General features: G+C 42.6%; 1 protein-coding gene across 6 annotated transcripts in view; it reads right to left on the bottom strand.

Moving 5' to 3' along the window:
• Window positions 1-11,316: 11,316 nt before the first annotated feature.
• Window positions 11,317-23,101, bottom strand: part of tbc1d22a (TBC1 domain family, member 22a) — a 158,055-nt gene continuing 146,270 nt past the window's right edge. For all 6 annotated transcript variants that reach the window (XM_072455044.1, XM_072455046.1, XM_072455041.1 and 3 more), the window contains one exon: window positions 11,317-11,529. In XM_072455044.1, the coding sequence (XP_072311145.1) occupies window positions 11,401-11,529 (129 nt within the window). In that variant the 3' untranslated portion in view covers window positions 11,317-11,400. The remainder of the gene's footprint in view (window positions 11,530-23,101) is intronic.

The following is a 23,101-nucleotide window of genomic DNA, read 5'->3' on the forward strand; positions in this document are numbered from 1 at the left end:
ATGTGAGGAGCAGGAGAACCTGTGTGGACAAGAGGAGCAGGAGAACATGTGAGGAGCAGGAGAACATGTGAGGAGCAGGAGAACCTGTGTGGACAAGAGGAGTAGGAGAACATGTGAGGAGCAGGAGAACATGTGAGGAGCAGGAAAACATATGTGGACAAGAGGAGCAGGAGAACATGTGAGGAGCAGGAGAACATGTGAGGAGCAGGAGAACATGTGAGGAGCAGGAGAACCTGTGAGGAGCAGGAGAACATATGTGGACAAGAGGAGCAGGAGAACATGTGAGGAGCAGGAGAACATGTGAGGAGCAGGAGAACATATGTGGACAAGAGGAGCAGGAGAACATGTGAGAAGCAGGAGAACATATGTGGACAAGAGGAGCAGGAGAACATGTGAGGAGCAGGAGAACATGTGAGAAGCAGGAGAACATGTGTGGACATGAGGAGCAGGAGAACATGTGTGGACATGAGGAGCAGGAGAACATGTGTGGACATGAGGAGCAGGAGAACATGTGTGGACATGAGGAGAACATGTGTGGACAAGAGGAGCAGGAGAACATGTGAGGAGCAGGAGAACATGTGAGGAGCAGGAGAACATGTGAGGAGCAGGAGAACCTGTGTGGACAAGAGGAGCAGAAGAACATGTGAGGAGCAGGAGAACATGTGAGGAGCAGGAGAACATGTGAGGAGCAGGAGAACCTGTGTGGACAAGAGGAGCAGGAGAACATGTGAGGAGCAGGAGAACCTGTGTGGACAAGAGGAGCAGGAGAACATGTGAGGAGCAGGAGAACATGTGAGGAGCAGGAGAACCTGTGTGGACAAGAGGAGCAGGAGAACATGTGAGGAGCAGGAGAACATGTGAGGAGCAGGAGAACCTGTGTGGACAAGAGGAGCAGGAGAACATGTGAGGAGCAGGAGAACATGTGAGGAGCAGGAGAACCTGTGTGGACAAGAGGAGCAGGAGAACATGTGAGGAGCAGGAGAACATGTGAGGAGCAGGAGAACCTGTGTGGACAAGAGGAGCAGGAGAACATGTGAGGAGCAGGAGAACATGTGAGGAGCAGGAGAACCTGTGTGGACAAGAGGAGTAGGAGAACATGTGAGGAGCAGGAGAACATGTGAGGAGCAGGAAAACATATGTGGACAAGAGGAGCAGGAGAACATGTGAGGAGCAGGAGAACATGTGAGGAGCAGGAGAACATGTGAGGAGCAGGAGAACCTGTGAGGAGCAGGAGAACATATGTGGACAAGAGGAGCAGGAGAACATGTGAGGAGCAGGAGAACATGTGAGGAGCAGGAGAACATATGTGGACAAGAGGAGCAGGAGAACATGTGAGAAGCAGGAGAACATATGTGGACAAGAGGAGCAGGAGAACATGTGAGGAGCAGGAGAACATGTGAGAAGCAGGAGAACATGTGTGGACATGAGGAGCAGGAGAACATGTGTGGACATGAGGAGCAGGAGAACATGTGTGGACATGAGGAGCAGGAGAACATGTGTGGACATGAGGAGAACATGTGTGGACAAGAGGAGCAGGAGAACACGTGAGGAACAGGAGCACATGTGTGGACATGAGGAGCAGGAGAACATGTGTGGACATGAGGAGCAGGAGAACATGTGTGGACATGAGGAGCAGGAGAACATGTGTGGACATGAGGAGAACATGTGTGGACAAGAGGAGCAGGAAAACATGTGTGGACATGAGGAGCAGGAGAACACGTGAGGAGCAGGAGAACATGTGTGGACATGAGGAGCAGGAGAACATGTGTGGACAAGAGGAGCAGGAGAACATGTGAGGAGCAGGAGAACGTGTGAGGAGCAGGAGAACATGTGTGGACATGAGGAGCAGGAGAACATGTGTGGACATGAGAACATGTGTGGACAAGAGGAGCAGGAGAACATGTGTGGACAAGAGGAGCAGGAGAACATGTGTGGACATGAGGAGCAGGAGAACATGTGAGGAGCAGGAGAACATGTGAGGACATGAGGAGCAGGAGAACACGTGTGGACATGAGGAGCAGGAGAACATGTGAGGACATGAGGAGCAGGAGAACATGTGTGGACATGAGGAGCAGAACACGTGTGGACATGAGGAGCAGGAGAACACGTGTGGACATAAGGAGCAGGAGAACATGTGTGGACATGAGGAGCAGGAGAACATGTGAGGACATGAGGAGCAGGAGAACATGTGTGGACATGAGGAGCAGGAGAACATATGAGGACATGAGGAGCAGGAGAACATATGAGGACATGAGGAGCAGGAGAACATGTGTGGACATGAGGAGCAGGAGAACATGTGAGGAGCAGGAGAACATGTGAGGAGCAGGAGAACACGTGAGGAGCAGGAGAACATGTGTGGACATGAGGAGCAGGAGAACACGTGAGGACATGAGGAGCAGGAGAACACGTGAGGAGCAGGAGAACATGTGTGGACATGAGGAGCAGGAGAACACGTGAGGACATGAGAAGCAGGAGAAGACGTGAGGAGCAGGAGAACATGTGTGGACATGAGGAGCAGGAGAACACGTGAGGAGCAGGAGAACATGTGTGGACATGAGAACATGTGTGGACAAGAGGAGCAGGAGAACATGTGTGGACAAGAGGAGCAGGAGAACATGTGTGGACATGAGGAGCAGGAGAACATGTGAGAACATGAGGAGCAGGAGAACACGTGTGGACATGAGGAGCAGGAGAACACGTGTGGACATGAGGAGCAGGAGAACATGTGAGGACATGAGGAGCAGGAGAACACGTGTGGACATGAGGAGCAGGAGAACACGTGTGGACATGAGGAGCAGGAGAACATGTGAGGACATGAGGAGCAGGAGAACACGTGTGGACATGAGGAGCAGGAGAACATGTGAGGACATGAGGAGCAGGAGAACACGTGTGGACAAGAGGAGCAGGAGAACATGTGTGGACATGAGCAGCAGGAAAACATGTGTGGACAAGAGGAGCAGGAGAACATGTGAGGAGCAGGAGAACATGTTTGGACAAGAGGAGCAGGAGAACGTGTGAGGAGCAGGAGAACATGTGTGGACATGAGGAGCAGGAGAACATGTGAGGAGCAGGAGAACATGTGTGGACAAGAGGAGCAGGAGAACATGTGAGGAGCAGGAGAACATGTGTGGACAAGAGGAGCAGGAGAATGTGTGAGGAGCAGGAGAACATGTGTGGACATGAGGAGCAGGAGAACGTGTGGACATGAGGAGCAGGAGAACATGTGTGGACATGAGGAGCAGGAGAACATGTGTGGACATGAGGAGCAGGAGAACATGTGAGGAGCAGGAGAACGTGTGGACATGAGGAGCAGGAGAACACGTGAGGAGCAGGAGCACATGTGTGGACAAGAGGAGCAGGAGAACATGTGTGGACATGAGGAGCAGGAGAACATGTGTGGACATGAGGAGCAGGAGAACATGTGTGGACATGAGGAGCAGGAGAACATGTGTGGACATGAGGAGCAGGAGAACATGTGTGGACATGGGGAGCAGGAGAACATGTGTGGACATGAGGAGAACATGTGTGGACAAGAGGAGCAGGAAAACATGTGTGGACATGAGGAGCAGGAGAACACGTGAGGAGCAGGAGAACATGTGTGGACATGAGGAGCAGGAGAACATGTGTGGACAAGAGGAGCAGGAGAACATGTGTGGACATGAGAACATGTGTGGACAAGAGGAGAAGGAGAACGTGTGAGGAGCAGGAGAACATGTGTGGACATGAGGAGCAGGAGAACATGTGTGGACATGAGGAGCAGGAGAACATGTGTGGACATGAGGAGCAGGAGAACATGTGAGGAGCAGGAGAACATGTGAGGAGCAGGAGAACATGTGAGGACAAGAGGAGCAGGAGAACATGTGTGGACAAGAGGAGCAGGAGAACACGTGAGGAGCAGGAGAACATGTGAGGAGCAGGAGAACATGTGTGGACATGAGGAGCAGGAGAACATGTGTGGACATGAGGAGAACATGTGTGGACAAGAGGAGCAGGAGAACATGTGTGGACATGAGGAGCAGGTGAACATGTGAGGAGCAGGAGAACATGTGTGGACATGAGGAGCAGGAGAACATGTGTGGACATGAGGAGAACATGTGTGGACATGAGGAGCAGGAGAACATGTGTGGACATGAGGAGCAGGAGAACATGTGTGGACATGAGGAGCAGGAGAACATGTGTGGACATGAGGAGCAGGAGAACATGTGTGGACATGAGGAGCAGGAGAACATGTGAGGAGCAGGAGAACATGTGAGGAGCAGGAGAACATGTGTGGACATGAGGAGCAGGAGAACATGTGTGGACATGAGGAGAACATGTGTGGACAAGAGGAGCAGGAGAACATGTGTGGACATGAGGAGCAGGAGAACATGTGTGGACATGAGGAGCAGGAGAACATGTGTGGACATGAGGAGCAGGAGAACATGTGTGGACATGAGGAGCAGGAGAACATGTGAGGAGCAGGAGAACATGTGAGGAGCAGGAGAACATGTGTGGACATGAGGAGCAGGAGAACATGTGTGGACATGAGGAGAACATGTGTGGACAAGAGGAGCAGGAGAACATGTGTGGACATGAGGAGCAGGAGAACATGTGTGGACATGAGGAGCAGGAGAATATGTTTGGACATGAGGAGCAGGAGAACATGTGTGGACATGAGGAGCAGGAGAACACGTGAGGAGCAGGAGAACATGTGTGGACATGAGGAGCAGGAGAACATGTGTGGACATGAGGAGCAGGAGAACATGTGTGGACAAGAGGAGCAGGAGAACATGTGAGGAGCAGGAGAACGTGTGAGGAGCAGGAGAACATGTGTGGACATGAGGAGCAGGAGAACATGTGTGGACATGAGAACATGTGTGGACAAGAGGAGCAGGAGAACATGTGTGGACAAGAGGAGCAGGAGAACATGTGAGGACATGAGGAGCAGGAGAACATGTGAGGAGCAGGAGAACATGTGAGGACATGAGAACATGTGTGGACAAGAGGAGCAGGAGAACATGTGTGGACAAGAGGAGCAGGAGAACATGTGTGGACATGAGGAGCAGGAGAACATGTGAGGAGCAGGAGAACATGTGAGGACATGAGGAGCAGGAGAACACGTGTGGACATGAGGAGCAGGAGAACATGTGAGGACATGAGGAGCAGGAGAACATGTGTGGACATGAGGAGCAGAACACGTGTGGACATGAGGAGCAGGAGAACACGTGTGGACATGAGGAGCAGGAGAACATGTGTGGACATGAGGAGCAGGAGAACATGTGAGGAGCAGGAGAACATGTGTGGACATGAGAACATGTGAGGAGCAGGAGGAGCAGGAGAACATGTGAGGACATGAGGATACTTATGACCATGTGATCAATCCAGTTTTTCTTTTTTAATACATTTGCAAACATTCTTAAACAATATGAACCTTTATTTGAGCAAATGGCTGCAATGGAATAAAGAGTGTTGAATTGAGAGGGCTCTGAATACTTTCCGTATCACCTGTATATTATATAAACTATAACCTTAAAACTATTGTAAAAGAGAGTTACTACTTTGTCAAATAAAATGTTTAAATATCAATTACTTTGACTATTCTTTACAGAGAAAACCACACAGAAGACCCCTTTAGGCTTGTGTGCTGAGTGAAGAGTTTGAGCTCAAAAACCTTCACATGAACAAATGCAGCAGTCATTGTTTTGTGCTCGACTGAACTGGCAGAGGCCACTCTGAGTCAGCAGAGCTTGCATTTTATTGGAATTGCATTTGGAAAACACTTGGCATGATCTTATCTGTCTGCAGTTCCCCCTCACGGCCAAAGGGAAGGATGTTTGAAGACGGGCCCACTCTCCACAGTCTCTCCTCTGACTGGTTCTGAGGGGCATTAGCAGACTTTGGTTTAGCTCTTCCAGCTCCTTCATTAGAAAACTATTTAGACTCAACCCCAGACTATGCAATTTGTCCACGAGTCCTCCACGAGTCCTCCAGAGCGAGGAGAAGCTTTCCAGGAGTGCTGAAGCGCGGCTTTTAAGCACTTTTTAACACCCAGGCAAATATTACGGTCTTTTTAGGTCAAAAAAAATAACTTGAACTATATAAAAATCAATAGATCAATCTGGCGTGTGACGTTTTACTGCATGTAACGTTGTGAGTACTCAGGAGATGAAACAAGTCAACAACATGTGTTTGGACGTGAACTCACTTGTTTTAGATCAGCAGCGATGACATACGGACTCCACCGCGGAATCTGAAAATCTGATGTGCAAAGTAAATGAAATGTTGTTTATGTTTGTGTGTATGATTTGAAAAAAACAACAACAATTATAGCTGCTAAGTTTTGTTGTTTACTGCCCTCAGAGTTGTGTGTGCATGTGAGCGCAGTGAGAGGAGCGAGACAGGTGAGACAACCATGCATTTGGATAATTGGAACTTGTAGAAACCCTTCCAAGAGTGCTGTGTTTGGAATAGTTGAGCACGCAGCCTAGTACGGATATCAACATTCTATCCATTTCATTTTAATGAGGCACCAAATAAAAAAATAAATACAAAATTGTGTTGTTTGTTTGACAGCGCAGACACATGGTCGTTAGTCACATTTGCCAATAATAAAGCAATGACTATCAATATCCAGCTTTGGCTTGAAGATTCTGTCCAATGACACCAAAAAATTGTCAATTACAGTAACTTGAGTAATGAGATAAACTGGGCAGTGTATTTAGTGCTTAATTGAGCAGAATTGGATCAAGTTGTGACATTTTCTCTCCACTTGTACATTAGTGGTGGCCGGGCGACTAAACAGGACTGAAAACCAAATCACGAGCAAACCTTTCCTTTCCACAAAGACACAAGACCAAGAACTTAACCACCATTAATGATATTAGTCAGCTATTTTTACTAACCTAATTATCCATAAAAGACCAGAAAAAGAGCGGTCATTTGTCATATATAGGATTTATTTACACTTTGTATGTACAATTTCAAAATCTTCTCTGTACACGTTTTAAATTCAAGGCTCTGTCAACCCCAGTCCAGCACAATTCCAGACTTATTTCAATCCTAGCCACGCGGTTCAAGTTCATAGAGGAAACAAAAAAAAAAAAAAAAAAAACGATGGGATGGAAAGTGGAAGAAAATGTTACTGCGGGTCAAGCGCGCGGAGATGTTTGCTCGCGTTTCTGTTGCCGTTTCCCAGCGCAGAAAAGCCAACCAGCCAGCCACAAAACGCTCTCAGGCCTTCGTCGCCATGGAGACGGATGACAGCGCAGAGATAGGGTCCGTCCCTGTAAACGCTGTGTTTGTTTATTAAAGCGCTAAAGAAAAATGGCTGGACAATTTCTGTTTGTTGGAAGTGATGTCACACAGTAGCAACACCAGAGAAACGTTTAGAAATGAAGAGTAGTGAGCGACTGCCAGGCTCAATAACATTTTCACCACTAACACCCCATTTTGGATATTGCGAAAATGATTTTTTTCTTCTTCTCCAGGCCGGTTTGAAATCCCATTTGGCTGTCTGGGTAGACGTCTTTGCTAGGCTTCACACATTGGCAGCTAATACAGACGTCGTCAGCCTCCAGCGGTAACTGTTTCTCTTTCTAGGCGTGTCTTCTCACTCCCGGAGACGCCGTCATAATAATGTGTAAAATAAGGCAACTCGACTTTAGGAGACAATGAGTTTCGGATTCTCGTTCCTTTATTAGGTACGGCACTTTCGCATGGAGACCTTCGAATGCTACACCTAGGAAATATCTTGTCTATTGCGACGGAGCGCACCAGTCCCGTCCACCTTTTTCTATAGACTTTAAATAAATAATGGTGATAATAAATAATAATAGGTTGAAAGCTTGCTGGGGGCTAAGCAGCTATGTGGAAACTATACGTAATTCAGAGAAGAAATACGTGTGCAATATGATGAAATTTTGATTTTGTTTTGAAAATGTCAAATTTGAATATCGAGTATATTGTTTATAGTAAAAAAAATGCTTCAAAAAGAGCCGATTAAAAAAAAAGTAATGTTGTAAACTTCAAATAAAGAGTATAATGTGATATTTTATTCACCTTTGTCATCAATTTCAAAGACATTTCACATTTGTCTGATAATTAAAGACCTGTTTTGACACTATTGTCTGAATATCGTTATTGAGAAAAACATTTTTGTCAAAAACATCCAATATTCATCATATATTTCAGAAACTCCATAAAGCAGAAAGTTAGACAGAAAATGTCTGTAATTTGGGGCATTACATTTCAATTTAAAACAATTGCGTGTCTTCAAACTCTTAACATTTGAATATTTTGAAAAGTGTAGGAAATAAACGCATAAATAATTGAGACGCGAGCCTCAAGGTGGGCGGGGCTGGCCTCAAGGTGGGCGGGGCTGGCCTCAAGGTGGGCGGGGCTGGCCTCAAGGTGGGCGGGGCTGTTGAAGTCCATACGGGTTCACGGTTTCCACTTAAATGTTTTTGGCAGAAAAAAAACACACACTTTTCAACCCACTCACAGGACACACACTTTCTTTCTTCTTCGTTCTTCAGACTATTTTGGTTCATAAATAATTTGAAACAGTTTCTAGACTCACGCTCCTAATGAATACAACTCAATTAAGCTCTTGATAACAATTGCTTAAAGGGTTGCAAAAGTAAACGTGCAAAAAAGTACTACAACCTCTTCGAAACCAGTGTGTCTTATGTCCCCGAAGCCAGGCACAACTTAAAAGGCTCGTCACATAAAGAACGCAAAATAAAAGGTGAACACAGTTGACATATCTTTAAAAGCTATAAGAAAAGTACAAAAAAAAAAAGAAACAAAAAGGCATTCAATGAGTTTTTGCCTCGTTGGAGTGCATTGGAAATACTGAGCGTGTGGAGCTTAAAAAACAAACAAATGGGTGATCAAAGCGACGGCTGTGGGAGAAGACCTGACGTTCAGAGAAGCAGAAGTGTCTCTCTTTCTCGACTGCGTCCGACGTCATCGATTTTAAAAAGTCGCAGCATGTCAGCAATTTATCGCGACTGAAATTACAATTGAGACACATTTTCAGGTCTTCAAGTGCTGAGGGAGTGGATATTGTGTCTGTAAACGTTCTTTAAAAAAAGTGCCCATATTATGCTTTACTGAATATTGTAATGTATGTATTCAACTTCAAGATGTTGTGTACTTTCGGCTTCATAAAGAGAGTAGCTGTTCAGATGAGGCTGAATTAGTAGCTGCGAACATGGAAGTATTAGCAAAAGATGGTTGGAGGCAGTTTGGTGATTAGAATGAGCTGAGTGGGAGTATATGAGCTTTTGTGCGCAACAGAGACTCAAACATGCACACGACTCCAAAGCGTTACCGTATTTTCTGCACTATAAGGCGCACCGGACTATAAGCGAAACAAATCGTACCACACAAAAACACTTTGAGGTCAGTAAGCACAACCAGAATTAATCCTTATAGTCCGTATTTTCCGGACTATAAGTCACACCTTTTTTCATAGTTTTGGCCGGGGTGCGACTTATACTTATATTTATACTTATACTCCGGAGCGACTTATATGTGATATTATTTGTTATTTTCACACTTGCAACCGCATTTCATACTCCAGTGCGACTTATATATGTTTTTTCTTCTCTATTATGCCTTTTTTTGGCTGGTGCGACTTATACTCCGGTGCGACTTATAGTCCGGAAAATATGGTATAAGGCGTCGTTTTTTGAGAAAAATAAAGGCGTTTAAGTGCGCCTTATAGTGCGAAAAATACGGTACGTCCTTTTTAAAGCATAATATGGAACTTTTAAGCGTGTCAGGGTGGACGGTGTTGGTTACGTATGTCTGGACATTCTTTTACCATGTATTTATTCTCTCTTCCTGTTATTTAGTAATGAAAGTGTGAGTTTGTTTTGCTGTGGGCGTGGCATATGAGGCGATTACAGAAAAATGTATGCTGTAATAAAAATAACAGAAGAGATGTGTGTCGTACTTGTACACAACATACTCATTTAGGCTGAATCTGCAGAGCTGAAAGGGTGAATTATTGATTGCGCAAATATTCTGATATAAAGTACATTATGACCATGAAATTGCAATGAATTTTGTTATCATACATCACCAAAATATCAATTTAGTAAACTTTTAACACTGGTTTTTAAAGGATATCATTTTTCAGTACACACATCGTATGAAGTTATGAGTATCAGGCATCGTGAGTCAAAATGGTTGCTTTTGAATGTAAAAAAAGCGCCTTCAAACAAAAAATGAAAGTGTCGAGCGTCATGATTGCAGTGGCTCCTTGACAAAATTGGAAAGCGTAATTAAGTGGCATTTCAAAATAAAATGATTGGTCTAAAAAGCAGTTATAAAACATAATGCAAGTAAAAGCAATTCTTTATAATTAAGCACTTACGATTCGAGTCACACTAAATCGACGGATTGGCGTATTTTGCCGGTGTCTTAATTAAAGCATGTTGTTAGCAATTACATCTTATTCACCCGGTAACCAATTTGAGCTAATTCTTCTAAGTTATGTAGTTATCATTATGATGATTATCCTAATATTAGATGGATACGATAATAAACTGTTCACGTCATCGAAAAAGAAGTAACTCATTTCCATTGTGCAGAGAGCGAATGTAATTGGATGAACAGAAAATCAATCAACTTGAGAGTAAAAACCAAAAAGGAACTGTAAATGAAAGCATTGTTTGGGTGCAAACAATGTGAATGCAAAAAAAAGTATGGTAGTAATCTGACTGGAGTTAGCCTTTTCATTTTGAGGACTACATTCAGTAAAAAAGCCACTGACAAAACCGCTTCTGCATATTGAACATTGTCACATCGTTTGTTCACGACGCAAGAAGAAAATTAAGATAATAAAAATAAAACGAGACAAAACGTAGCGGGACATTGGCGTTATTCCCTCTGGTACAGTCCCCGAGAGAGAAAGAGAGAAAGAGAGAGCTCAGATATGCGAGCGCTCTGGTGCTTTGCCCTTTTGCCTTCGCGCTTTGTCTTTCTGAACTGGAAAAAAACAACAAAAAACCCCAAAAAGGTCACATTTTGGCCTCCGGAGGGAAACGGGGGAAAACAATGCATTACCGCGGAAGGAGCGTTTTCTCAGAGCGTGACAGAATCCCCCCGGGGCGATGTCATGCCGCGGCCCCGCGACGTGCACCCGGGGGCCGTGCCGAGGACGTGCCCGCTCCAGCATCTCTGACATTAAGTTCAAGTCCACGCGCCACAGCTGATCGGAGCTATCGTTTAAAAAAAAAAAAAAAAAAAGGAAAAAAAGAAGAGGCTAAACCTGTCTTTCGCAGTCGTTGGTCGATTCGAATCTCAAAAAGGGTGTCGACGAACGGAGGCGGGACTTCCTGTGAGCCTCCAGTTCAAGGCAGGAGGAGCAGGACAGGAGAAAGTCTGAGAAAACGGGCACAGAGAGGACTATCATCTCTTGTAGTGGTTGGGGGCGTCGGCGAAAGCGAACTTCAACCTGTAGGCTTCAGCCAGTAGGACGCTGACCTCCTCGTTGCCCCAGTGCATTGTGGGAAGGTTCTGTAGAAGGATCATCAGTCCCTGTGAGGGAAAAAAGGAGAGACTGGAATGAGAGCACTTCCAGGGACATTGCGCTTTGTTTTAAAATTTGAGAACTTGCAGTGTTATAAATAGTATGTTTGGACGGTGAAAACTCAATTGTCGAAGCCAAAAATGGGAAATCTAACTTTATAATGATGAACAAAGCAGGCACGATAGTCATTTAACAAATAAAACATGGATTTGCTGATGATTGTTCAAAATGCATGTACTTCAATGATAAAGCTAACTGCTGCCCTCCACAGACAAAACATAATATACTTTGCAGATGTATTTCACAGCACGTTAGACAATAAAGAAATGCATCTTTATACTCTGGAAAACACCATTTACATTTAGGAATAAATCATATGCCAACACAATCTGATGCTTTTTTTTTTGTTTCTTGATGTGGTCGTTGAGGGACAGAAACAGCTCATTTACATATTATTTTTTCAAAGACCAGCTTCAAATTTCCTTTTTTCCGAAAGTACCGCTCGTGAGGACAGGTAAGAAAACACAAATAAACAAACATTTCGGAGACGAGGAAATGTCGATTGTAAAAGCCACAATAAATCAGCAGATGTTCAGAGGAAGCGACAGGAGTCAGCGAAGGCAGACGGCGGTTTATTATACTCCCGGGAATAATGCCCAAGAAAACAGCTTAAAATATAGCTTGAGGATAAAATCAAGCTTTTATGCAAATGTTTTCATTACAGTTAATTACCACGATACCTCAGCTGTATTTGTGTAATAAAAAAGACATTTATCTTTCGAGTGGAAGACAAGGCATCAGTCACCAGAGAACATTTTTAGAATTTATTTCACTGTATAATTCAGGTATATTTCAGGTATAAAAACAACAAATACACCGAGCGAGGCAAATACAGATAGAACTATGCATTCAAAATAGATTTCACCCTCATCATATCGTTTAAACGCTTGTATATGAAAAGTCTGCTTCAAAAAGTAAGCAATGTGACACAATGTTCTTGACCTTCCTTCCAGAGGTTCTGATGAGCGTGACGGAAAGGCAAATTAGCCCAGCGGAGAAAGGCACGGTCTGTTAGCGTCAAAACAAGTAAAAAAGAAAGAGGAAAACATAACTCAAAAGACTAAGAACCACAAACAGAAAGCAGAACAGTGCAAATTGCAATATTGATCTAAAATGTTTTAATAATAGAAACTGATTCAGTGACTTCCTGAATCCAAACTGCAGAACGGACAGGCCTGTCTGCATAGTGGCATTTCAGAGCTTTTTTAATTGATATGCAACATTTTTGAACATTTGTGTTTGGCCCAGAGTCTGAATTTTCCCAAATAATTGCAAGCACGTTGGCCTGTAGGTGGAGATAGGGGGTAGGTGAAAACTGACTTTTTCTTTTACTCAAACATGGATGAACCAATCAAAAATACAACTCTGAGTCATTGAATCACTTTAATGACTTGTTAAAGGTTACCCACAATGCCAGTGATTTGATTCCTTATGCATTTGTTAACTTAATGAATATTTTATTGACATTCTGTGTTACTAGTTTGACAGGGTAAGCATAAATAAAGAGTCTCTCATTTAGTTTCTCCTGTATAAATAAATACAGTGACAATTATAACAAAGCTGATTTTACATATGACGTTTGCTTTAAGAAGAAAAATGAAATACAGCTCTCAAAATGTTCTGCTCGATTTGTCTTGATTGTAACTTATTTTTTCAAATTGTTTCACTCCTTTTTGGATTATTGTTTGAGACTTAAGACTTGAGGACAAAAAAAAGAAGTAATTTTGTCATGGAAATGAAAGTTCTGGTCTACTAGTACTTCTTTTGGCAAAACCTAAGACAGGCTTTGGTTGGACAAGGTCTGTTAGTCATTCAAATCTGAATATTTTCAAATTTGGTTGAACAGCCGGTACTGTATAAAAAGGTTCCCTAAAGGTCGAGCAGTGTTCACCACAAAGTCATGCATCACTGCCTTTTTTGTGAGGTTTTTTTTTTCCAACTACTGCAAAAGTCAAAGTACACAAAACTTTAAGTGGAAGTACTTACTACATCTAAGGCATTGTGTGTGTTGTTGCCTCCCACACATTATTTAGAAGGTGTTTGGCGTCATATATTTTTCCTTCCTGGTCCGTTTTAATGAGTCCATGAAAGGACCCCGGTGACTTTTCAATAAAACGCATTTGTATTCCATGAGAGGGTGAAAAAGTACAAGTTCTTATCGAACTAATTAGGCTTGAAGCTGCCATGCGGGCAAGATATACAATAAACGAGACTAACTGTGCTTCCACCTCGCTCTTAACTTGAAATGATTGCCTACCAATGACCCAAGGCTAAATTATTTACATTTAATAGATTCTTTGGACATAAACTATGTAATCTGTCCCTGTTGAACAACTAAGTATCGCTGGCCACAGGCATTACACGATTTTAGTCGAATTATGTAACATTATAGAAGGTGTTCCATTATGTAAAAATACAACTAAAATTAAAGCCGCAAGCGGCATCCAACGGCCCTCGCGGGCCGCCGGCCTTCCGACTCTGCTCTCTGCATTTTACAGAGATGGCGCTAACGCCCTCATTGTCAAAGAACTAAGACAGCGACACATTGTACATGTACAATGCTGTGCTTAACCAGTGCAAATGAACACAAATATCGGTCGAATGTGCGGCTCCACCACACAGAGACAGTGACACTTGGAATAAAAATATGGATAACTTTTGATGCCCCGCTTGTGTAGATGATTTTCCCCAAATATGAGCTTGATCGAGCTATTGCCCACAGAGGAGTTTGTTAAAATGTGAAGCGTAAATGTGAACATTTCAAGGATTTGGCGTTTTTCCCATTTGTGACATATATTTGCGGCTCTACCGCACAGAGACCCTATTACTTTAAAATCAAAATATGGATAACTTTTGATGCCAAGCTTGTGTAGATGATTCTCCCCAAACATCAACTTGATCAGGCTTTCGCCCTAGGAGGAGTTCGTTAAAGTGTGAAGTGTAAAAATGTGGTCATTTTAGAGATTTTGCGGTTTCCCCATAGGGATAACATGGGATGTTTCTGTCATCGCTACGGCTACGCTGTACAAAATATGACTTTGGCTCCCATACTTTTATTTTGGGGATGGCAAATGAGAATTGTGTGCAAAATGTCATGTCGTTTGGAAAAACTATTGTTTATAGGCCACTCTGAAGGCCAAATAGTCAGAATTCTGGGAAACGTTTGCGGCTCCGTCGCACAGAAACCGTAAAAGTTATCCTTAAAATTTGGATAAATTTAGATGCCCCACTTGTCTAGAGGACGTACACCGATTTAGAAGTCGGTGGGAAAAACGCACTAGGAGGAGTTTGTTAAAGTGTAAAACATAAAAATGTGGTAATTTGAGAGATTTTGCGGTTTTCCCATAGGGATAACATGGGAGGTTTCTGTCATCGCTACGACTACGCCGTAAAAATTAAGGCATTTGTCTCATTGGCTTTTTTGATCGGGACGGCAAAATAGAATTTTGGGTAAAGTTTAGAACATTTTGGTAAAACTAATTTTTGACCTTCAATGTTAATTCAAAGGTCACTATGTAGGGGGCGCTATCGCGGCCATTTCAATTTTGTCATCATAAACTGGTCCAAACTAGATAATTTAACAACTGATTCAAATTTGGTCCAAATCGGACTCGTTTTGATCAAATGGGAACAATTTTTAGATTAGCAATATCCCAAAAAAAGTTGTCCAACTTTGTGGCTGCGCCGCACGTAGACCGTAAAAGGTATCCCAAAAATTTGGATAACTTTAGATGCCCCACTTGTCCAGAGGACGTACGTCGATTTTGAAGTCAGTGGGCAAAACGCCCTAGGAGGAGTTCGTCAAAGTTTGACGTGAACAAAATGGCTAACTTGGCGTGTTTTCATTTTCAAAAGGAAGATGGCGGCCATAGGGTAAGTCTGGGGGCGTGGCCACAATAATATTTTGTTTTTGTCCTCACAAGAGGAATGCGTGTTCCGAATTTCGTAGCTCTACGACAAAGTTGACCTCGGGGCGTCTCCCATAGGCGCAATGTATTTTGACTTTTGTCGGTGGCGCTATCGCGCCATTTTTCAACGAAAAAAAAATGGCCCAGAAAAAACAAAATTTTTCGCTGATTCTGAATTTTGGGCAAAGTTTGGTGAGTTTTTGAGCATGTTCAGGGGGTCAAATTAGAGTTCAAAGCGATGAAGAACAAGAAAAAATATAGCCGCAAGCGGCAATGATCGGCCCTCGCCACGCCGCCGCAACGCCGCAAGAGGAGGGGGCGCTAACGCGCCCCAATTGTCCTTTTATTACGCCTACTGCTGAATCTGTGACGCTGTCACATCTTCTCCCCTTTGTTTTACCATCAAAAAGCAATTTTATTTTGAATTCTTGGCTTTGCCGCACAGACACCGTGACTCTTTGAATAAAAATGTGGATAACTTTTGATGGTCCTGAAGATGAGTCTCACCAAATTTCAGGTTAATAGGGCTAACGCCCTAAGAGGAGTTTGTGAAAGTATAAAGTGTAAACATGTTCTGGCGATTTCCCCATTGGAATAACATGAAAGGTTTCGGTCATCGTTACGGCAACGCCATAACAATTATGACATGGGTCTCATTGACTTTTTTGATGGGGATGCTAAAATTGAGTTGTGTGTCAAATTTCATATAATTTCGCAAAACTAAACATTTAACCTCCATATAAAATCTGTAGGGGGCGCTGTGGCGCCAAATGAATTTATTTCACTTCAAGTAGGTTTAGGGCAAAGAGTTTAACAACTGATTCTAATTTGACGCAATTCGGACTTTATCTGCGCAAACGGCAGAAATTTTAAATATGGGAGATTTCTGAAATTCTAGCTACAGTTCGCGGCTTCGCCGCACAGAGACCGTGACAGGTATCAATGTAATTTGGATAACTTTTGATGTCCCACTCCTCAGTAGCATTTTCACCAAATTTCAGCTTTTTAGGGCCAACGCCCTGGGAGGAGTTCGTAAAAGTACGACGTTTGGAAAAACTCCGAAGTCATGTTTAGCCATTTTTGAAGCAATATGGCCGACATTTGGTTGGGCGGACGGCGTTGCCGTAATAATATTTTTTACTTCTCTTGTCACCATCTACCTCTGCGCCAAATTTCATGATTCTACGATCAGATTTTTTTTGGGTCATTTCCCATCTCTCAATGCATTTTTGGTACATTTGGGGGCGCTGACGCGCCAATTTTTTTTTATTTTAGAAAAGGGAAATAGCCAGAATGTAGAGAGGCACGATTTTTAGAGGTGTGAACATTTTTGTGACTTTTCGTCAATGTTCACTGGGTGAAAAATAGGGGGGTTGGTCCCGAGAAGAAGAAAGAAGAAAGAATAATATTCCGATGCGAAAACAATGTTTCCCATTTTTCAAATATCATAAACTATACATTTTCGGAAAGCGCTCGCGCTTTCCTACCTCATGGTGTGGGTCCCTGGTCACTGACGGGTACTTTCGTTAATTTTGAGTGGGCTCCGCCCACTTTGTGTTTTTGGCCCTATATACAGTAATAATGTTCAATTTTTGCATTACATGCTTATATGCACGGAACATGTAAGATATGGGGAACGTATTCGTGAGCTACTTAGCGCAAATGAGTGCTTTATATGGGGATGACGACCGCGAATGTAAAGTGCTCGTTTAGTGCGCACTTTTGCACGGGCTTTGCCCGTTTACAACGGTAATGTTCCATTTTCCTACTACTAATTAGTATGCACGGGGCGTGCATGAGTGAAGGAGTGCGTTAGTGAGTGTCGGGAAGTGGGCGAGCGCTTCGCGCTCGATTTCGTGCGCACTACGTGCGCACTTTCGCAGCCGTGCTTTGCACGGCCTTACGAGATTAATAGGCCTCTCGCCAGCTTCTGGCGCTCGGGCATAATAATAATATTTTTAGCAAAAACAATATAGCCGTTTCCACTATAACAACAAATTATACATCGTTTGAAAGCGCTAAGCCTTCCCCATGCCGCCATGGGGTGGAATCATCATTACGTCACTCCCTATTCCGTCGGGATGCCCCGCCCACTCCCCATAGACTTCCATTGATTTGAGCAGATACAAGCATGGCCCATGCCTGCGGCATGGATTCTCGCATACAGGACGATGCCAGGAGGGTTTTTGGAGGAATGCAGCGCTTTGCGCTGCTGTTGTCAACAATGAGTGAATGGACTACGCCCATTCACTCATTGTTGACTATTTCTGTCATAGCAGGAGTAAGTATGCATGATCCATGCCTTCGGCATGGGCTAGTTCACTGTACTTGCCAGGGGCGACGGGGCACCAAACATGCGGGCTGCCTTCCGCCCTGCTGGGGCTCGGGCCTAATAATTATTTCTATTGAAGAGTAGGGTGGAAGACCATACGGTTAGGTCAAAATATAATACATAGAGCCGGATACAATATATATTGAGATTTCAACACAGGATATATTGTGATTCAGTATTTATGTGTATTGCAATACTTTACCCATAATAAAGGAAATACATGAATAAACACTAAATATGTATAGCAAACACTAAGTACAAGTACACCAATACAAGTATTATGAGTCAATATTAATAGAACTAGAATAATTTGTGGTGGATGAGTTAAAGAAGGCTCAAGTGAAGTTTCCAAGAGAGAAAAAAACATCTGTAATCTGTCTGGTATTTGTAAAAGTGTAAATGTACTTTAAAGGTTTGGGTTGTGCCTTTTAATTATATTAGTAATCCTGATGCCAACACTGGCCTTTTCTGTAACTTAGTCACAAACACATATGCACATGTAACACATTTTGTACAATATTGGATCATGTGATAGTGTTTGGCAGATCAAGTACTTTCTCCTTCTGCACTTTGTGAAAGCCGTGAAGTACTGCAGCTTTTTTTTATACATTATACAAGATGTCATTAAATTATTATGATGCCCAGTTTCCAACCAAGTTCTCAAGCATCCTGATTCCAGCAACAAGAGATTGACAAAAATAAAATAAAGAAGACACATTAAAGTATAGAGACACTATAATGTGTCTATCATTGCGATATAGGGCCTTTGGGCTTTGGTACAGGTCTGTGCTTGGATTTGATTGCAGAGATTCACAAATGAACAGATCGCAACCTTGACTTTGAAAGGCTGACCTCAGTTGCTTTTAAGTATTAGAACTGTGCATCATCTGTATTCCACAGGCCTTTCTCTCATTGATATTCAGCAGAGTTCCCCGCTCAACTCTCTCCTTTCATTGCTCAGCCGCTGCTATTCACAAAAACATGTTCAAATTCGTCAGTTCATCTCGAAAAGAGGGGTCGTGTTTGTCTCATCACGTGAAAACAATCAGAAACCTGAATATAGAATTGCTTTAAAAGGGTTTGAACTGTAGGTGTCCTGCGGAGCATCTGTCGGAGGCATTAAGCCGAATACAAATCAGCCGTAGCTAACAGTGTGTTTGAAAGAGAACAAAGAGGAGGGGAGGGAATATAATGGTCAAAACAAATGATTCCATTTGTACAGGGCAGACGTGTGTAAGCCGTTTAGGGAACAGCTTAACGGTATCACTGCTTACTTATTTATATTTACTGTCTATGTAAATGTGTAGGCTGGCTAAGGAAATACAAGACTATTTTGTACTAAACCTGCTCTAGACTTTCATAAAAACATGTAAAAATAAAAAAATAGATAATCAAGCAACTAGAGAAAAAACAAACAAAAACACAGTGAAGGTCTGGCAATTATTGAAATGTGTGCGCAACATGTAAAAAAACAACAACTCAATAATAACTGTACGATTTGTTTTTGACTGTTTCTAAAAGGTGTCACTTAGAGCGTAAAAATTGATAAAAAAAAATGCCTTTGATGTGTAGCTTTCTTTTTCGCACCCTTTGTATAACAATAGCGACTTTCCATCCATTGAAGTCAACTCGACAGACAACACATTTCGTTGTCTGGGAAGGTGTCATCACAATGGCACTTTGACGTACACCAAAGCAAATTGAAGTGGGCTGAGGAGAGGTGGTCTCAGGCGGTGGATGGGACAGACTCTAGATGTTTCTTATATGTTGGAGTTCTTTGTTTTCTTTGTTTTTCTTTGCCTAATAACTAGGCTCAAGTCTAAAGCCCAAAATGCAATACAATTTATTTTAGATTTTGTTTTTGGTAAACAAAACATGCTCTTCAGTTACAAAAAGCATTCTGTTTTATGACAACTGAAACCTTTATCTATATTTTTTCCATTAAGTTCTGACTTTTCATGGATGATTTAAATACATTTTACACGCAAACAACACAAAACATCTAAAGACCAACCACGGAGATGTTTAATTATCACCTCGAGCAAAAAGCAGAACAAAACTAATTCAAATGAAAATTGCATCATGTTTTGTTAAGACAATTAATAATGCATTATTCTCAGATCTATCAACATCCTGTACAGTAAATATTAATGTTCAGAGTCAGATCGTGAGACCCAGCTTTTGAACTATAAAATTAAAGATACGTATTGTATTAGTATTACATTATTGACGTAATCTAAATGGAGATTTTTAAAATGCAGCATTTGGGGAAACAAGAAGAATGGGCGTCTTTATTGTACCGGTAGTTAATATACAATTTGCAATGCATGAAACAAAGGCTCTCCATTTCAATTACACCGCAATGCCATACTTAATGTACCCGTACTTTGTTATACATGATGAGCTGCTTTATTTTGTTAGGAAATTTACTTTGCTTCTGGTTCAAAACACACTTGATCACTTGTATAAGACCCACAACAAACACAGCACGTTTACCTCGTCCTCCCATGGGACGATGTACCAATTTCCTCAAAGATGAAAGCGAAAATCACACTGAAATCATCCAGTACAACAGCAGCGTGTCAATATAAACTGCTGCATCTAGTCTCTTATAGAAAATCACTCTCGAGATTGTCCAGGCCTTCAGATGACACTTAGCAGCCTCTGAATGACTAAGTGAAGAAAACATGTGGTTCTTTATGAATTGACAAGAAAAAAAATGACTGTGCAACAGGAGATGGAGGAGATGGTCTAATCAAGCTTTGCGGTTCAGAGTTACAGCTGTTAACCACCACACGAGCCAAAAAGCACACGGCTACATTGAGTGAGGGCTTTCATTAAGGGCATCTTTCTGCACAGTAACCATCTGTTGGCTAGCACTTGTGTCGGGCTAATGACTTTAATATGGCTTAATTGCATACATCTCGCTGTCAGGGGGGAACACTGCTCGCTCCACTCCACACAGGTGGCGCCACTCCAAAATGAGAGCCCCAAACATTAGCGACGAGAAGGAGATATTCAGCAGGCTCATTTGAAAGAACAGTAACTCGCGGTGGGGATGGGTGGGATTTTAAAAACAACACTGTTTGTGGTTTTCCTATGATAAGAATGGTATGACATACTTCAGAACATTTCCTTTTTTATTCTATTTTTTTCTGAAGGATTTTTTCACTCGTAAGCGTTATTCGACAGGTGAAATGGGGTGAGAGAGAAGGGAGGACATGCAGTAAATTGTCGGAGCCGGGATTCGAACTCGCGACACTGCGGCTGGTATGAGTCAGGTTTGTGGAAATACAAGACTGCAAGGAGGCAGGTTTTAATACATTTATTATATGTCTTAATAAGTTACATAATGTGCATTTAAGGAAGGGAGTGTCTGCAGAGCCGCGGCGCGCGGCCAAAACTGCCATGTGATTTTTGTGCCGGCCGCGCGCCGCGGCTCCTGAAACTGCGCCGCTTTTTGACCGCGTCTTAGCGCCGTTTTAGACCGTGCCGGGTTAAGGTTAGGGTTAGGGTTAGGGTTAAGATTAAGGTTAGGGTTAGCCATGAGGCTATAACGGGCTATAAGGGAAATGCCGCGGTCCCTGAAACTGCGCTGCAATTTGACTGCGCCGCGGCTCTCCAGCCACGGCCTTTAAGGAAAGGTTGATAATAAGGAGTTGGTTGGGGAAAAGTAAAGATGCCATGTGTCAGTATCTTTAAGCATTTTAAGCAAATAATTGAAATACATGACATATGTATTAAGTGCTACTGCATATATAGACTAGGAGTGTGCCAAAATATGGATTCTGAATTTTGTGATACAATATCAATATAAGGGGCTGCTGTGCTGTGTATATATCCCCATGAGCAATTTTTGGTATAATTTCCTAAAATATGTTGTGACAGCACTACAATTTTGTTGTTTGTTTAGAGAAGTATTGAGAGAAACATTTTTTGATGATTAAAATAAAGTTAAATTTGTACCAGTTGTGGTTTAACAAAGAAAACAATGTATTGGGCTCTTAAAAAATAGCGATGAATCATAGACTATCATGAGCAATATATTGATTATCATATGTATCGCAATATCGTGCTATTATTGTATCATGAGCCGTGTAGAGTATATTGTATCGCATCCTGAGGGACCCTGTGATTCCCAGCCCTGTGTACCCACGACAGACGACATCAGCTTGTATGAGGGAATGCACCACTAACACAGTCTGTATAACTGTCTCTCCTTGCTGAGCAGTTTGCCACAGGGAGGAAAGACCTGCACTCTGTACTGCTCTGGGGCAGCCTGAGTCTCCTGCTGAAGGTGCTCCAGGGGGAGAGCATGGTGCCATGTAGGGGGTGAGACATGTTCCTTATACTGAGCAGTTTCTTCAGTATCCTCTTCATGTCACCTCTTAGAGAAACTCCAGCATCCAGGGCATCCAGCCTTCCTGAGCAGCTAGTTGAGTCTGTCGATGTCCGCTACCTCCACTGCACTACCTCAGCACGCCACAACATAACCAAATTGTACTGGCAAGTTGCAGTCGTCTTATCTTCAACATGATCTTACATACATTCAGTGGAGGCTGGTGGTACAAATTATAGGGGGGGCTATTGGACATAACCGTGTTTTTTTTTTAAATGTCAAAATTGAATTAATTAAGTAAACACACTTTATTTCCACTTTTACTAATGATAATACAATGTCTTAGAGGCAGATTCCATTTGTGAGAAAATACTTATGGGGCAAATTTACATGTCACACTTTATAAAATGAAAAGAGCAAATCAAAAATCTCAGTTCTCAGATACTGTAACTTACAATGCAGAGTAGACATTACTACATGAAGAGGAAATAAAAACACAAACCATTGTTGGTGTTTCATAAAACAGCTTCTAAGTGGCATTAGTTACCCTGAACTACATGTGTAACATGTAAATTTTTATATTTAATCATCACAACATTATTGCTGTATGGAAAGTTGTCATTTATGGCTTTCTTTCATGGGTTTTCTAATAACAAAGGCATGTTTTTATCAATAGAAGTTAAGCAATACTTAGTGTTAGCCTTATGCAAGTAATAAACAAAAAAAAACTGCGTGTTTGTTGTCATGGTAACGGAGCACGGGGTTTGACAGATCTTGGCTCGGATTGATATGAAATCAGTCGCTTTCATTTCAACACAAATAAAGCAGCAAACAGTTGAGCAGCTCATTCTGAGTCGTTTTGGACGTACCTTTTGTCACAGACGTCTGTAGATGCAGTTTTAAGACGGAAACACGGCGTGTGTGGCACTTCTACGTAGGCG

This window comes from Eucyclogobius newberryi, unplaced genomic scaffold (genome assembly GCF_026437365.1).
Source record: "Eucyclogobius newberryi isolate DKJ021-1_F unplaced genomic scaffold, fEucNew1.0.hap1 SCAF_2, whole genome shotgun sequence".
Classification (NCBI taxonomy): Eukaryota; Metazoa; Chordata; class Actinopteri; order Gobiiformes; family Gobiidae; genus Eucyclogobius; species Eucyclogobius newberryi.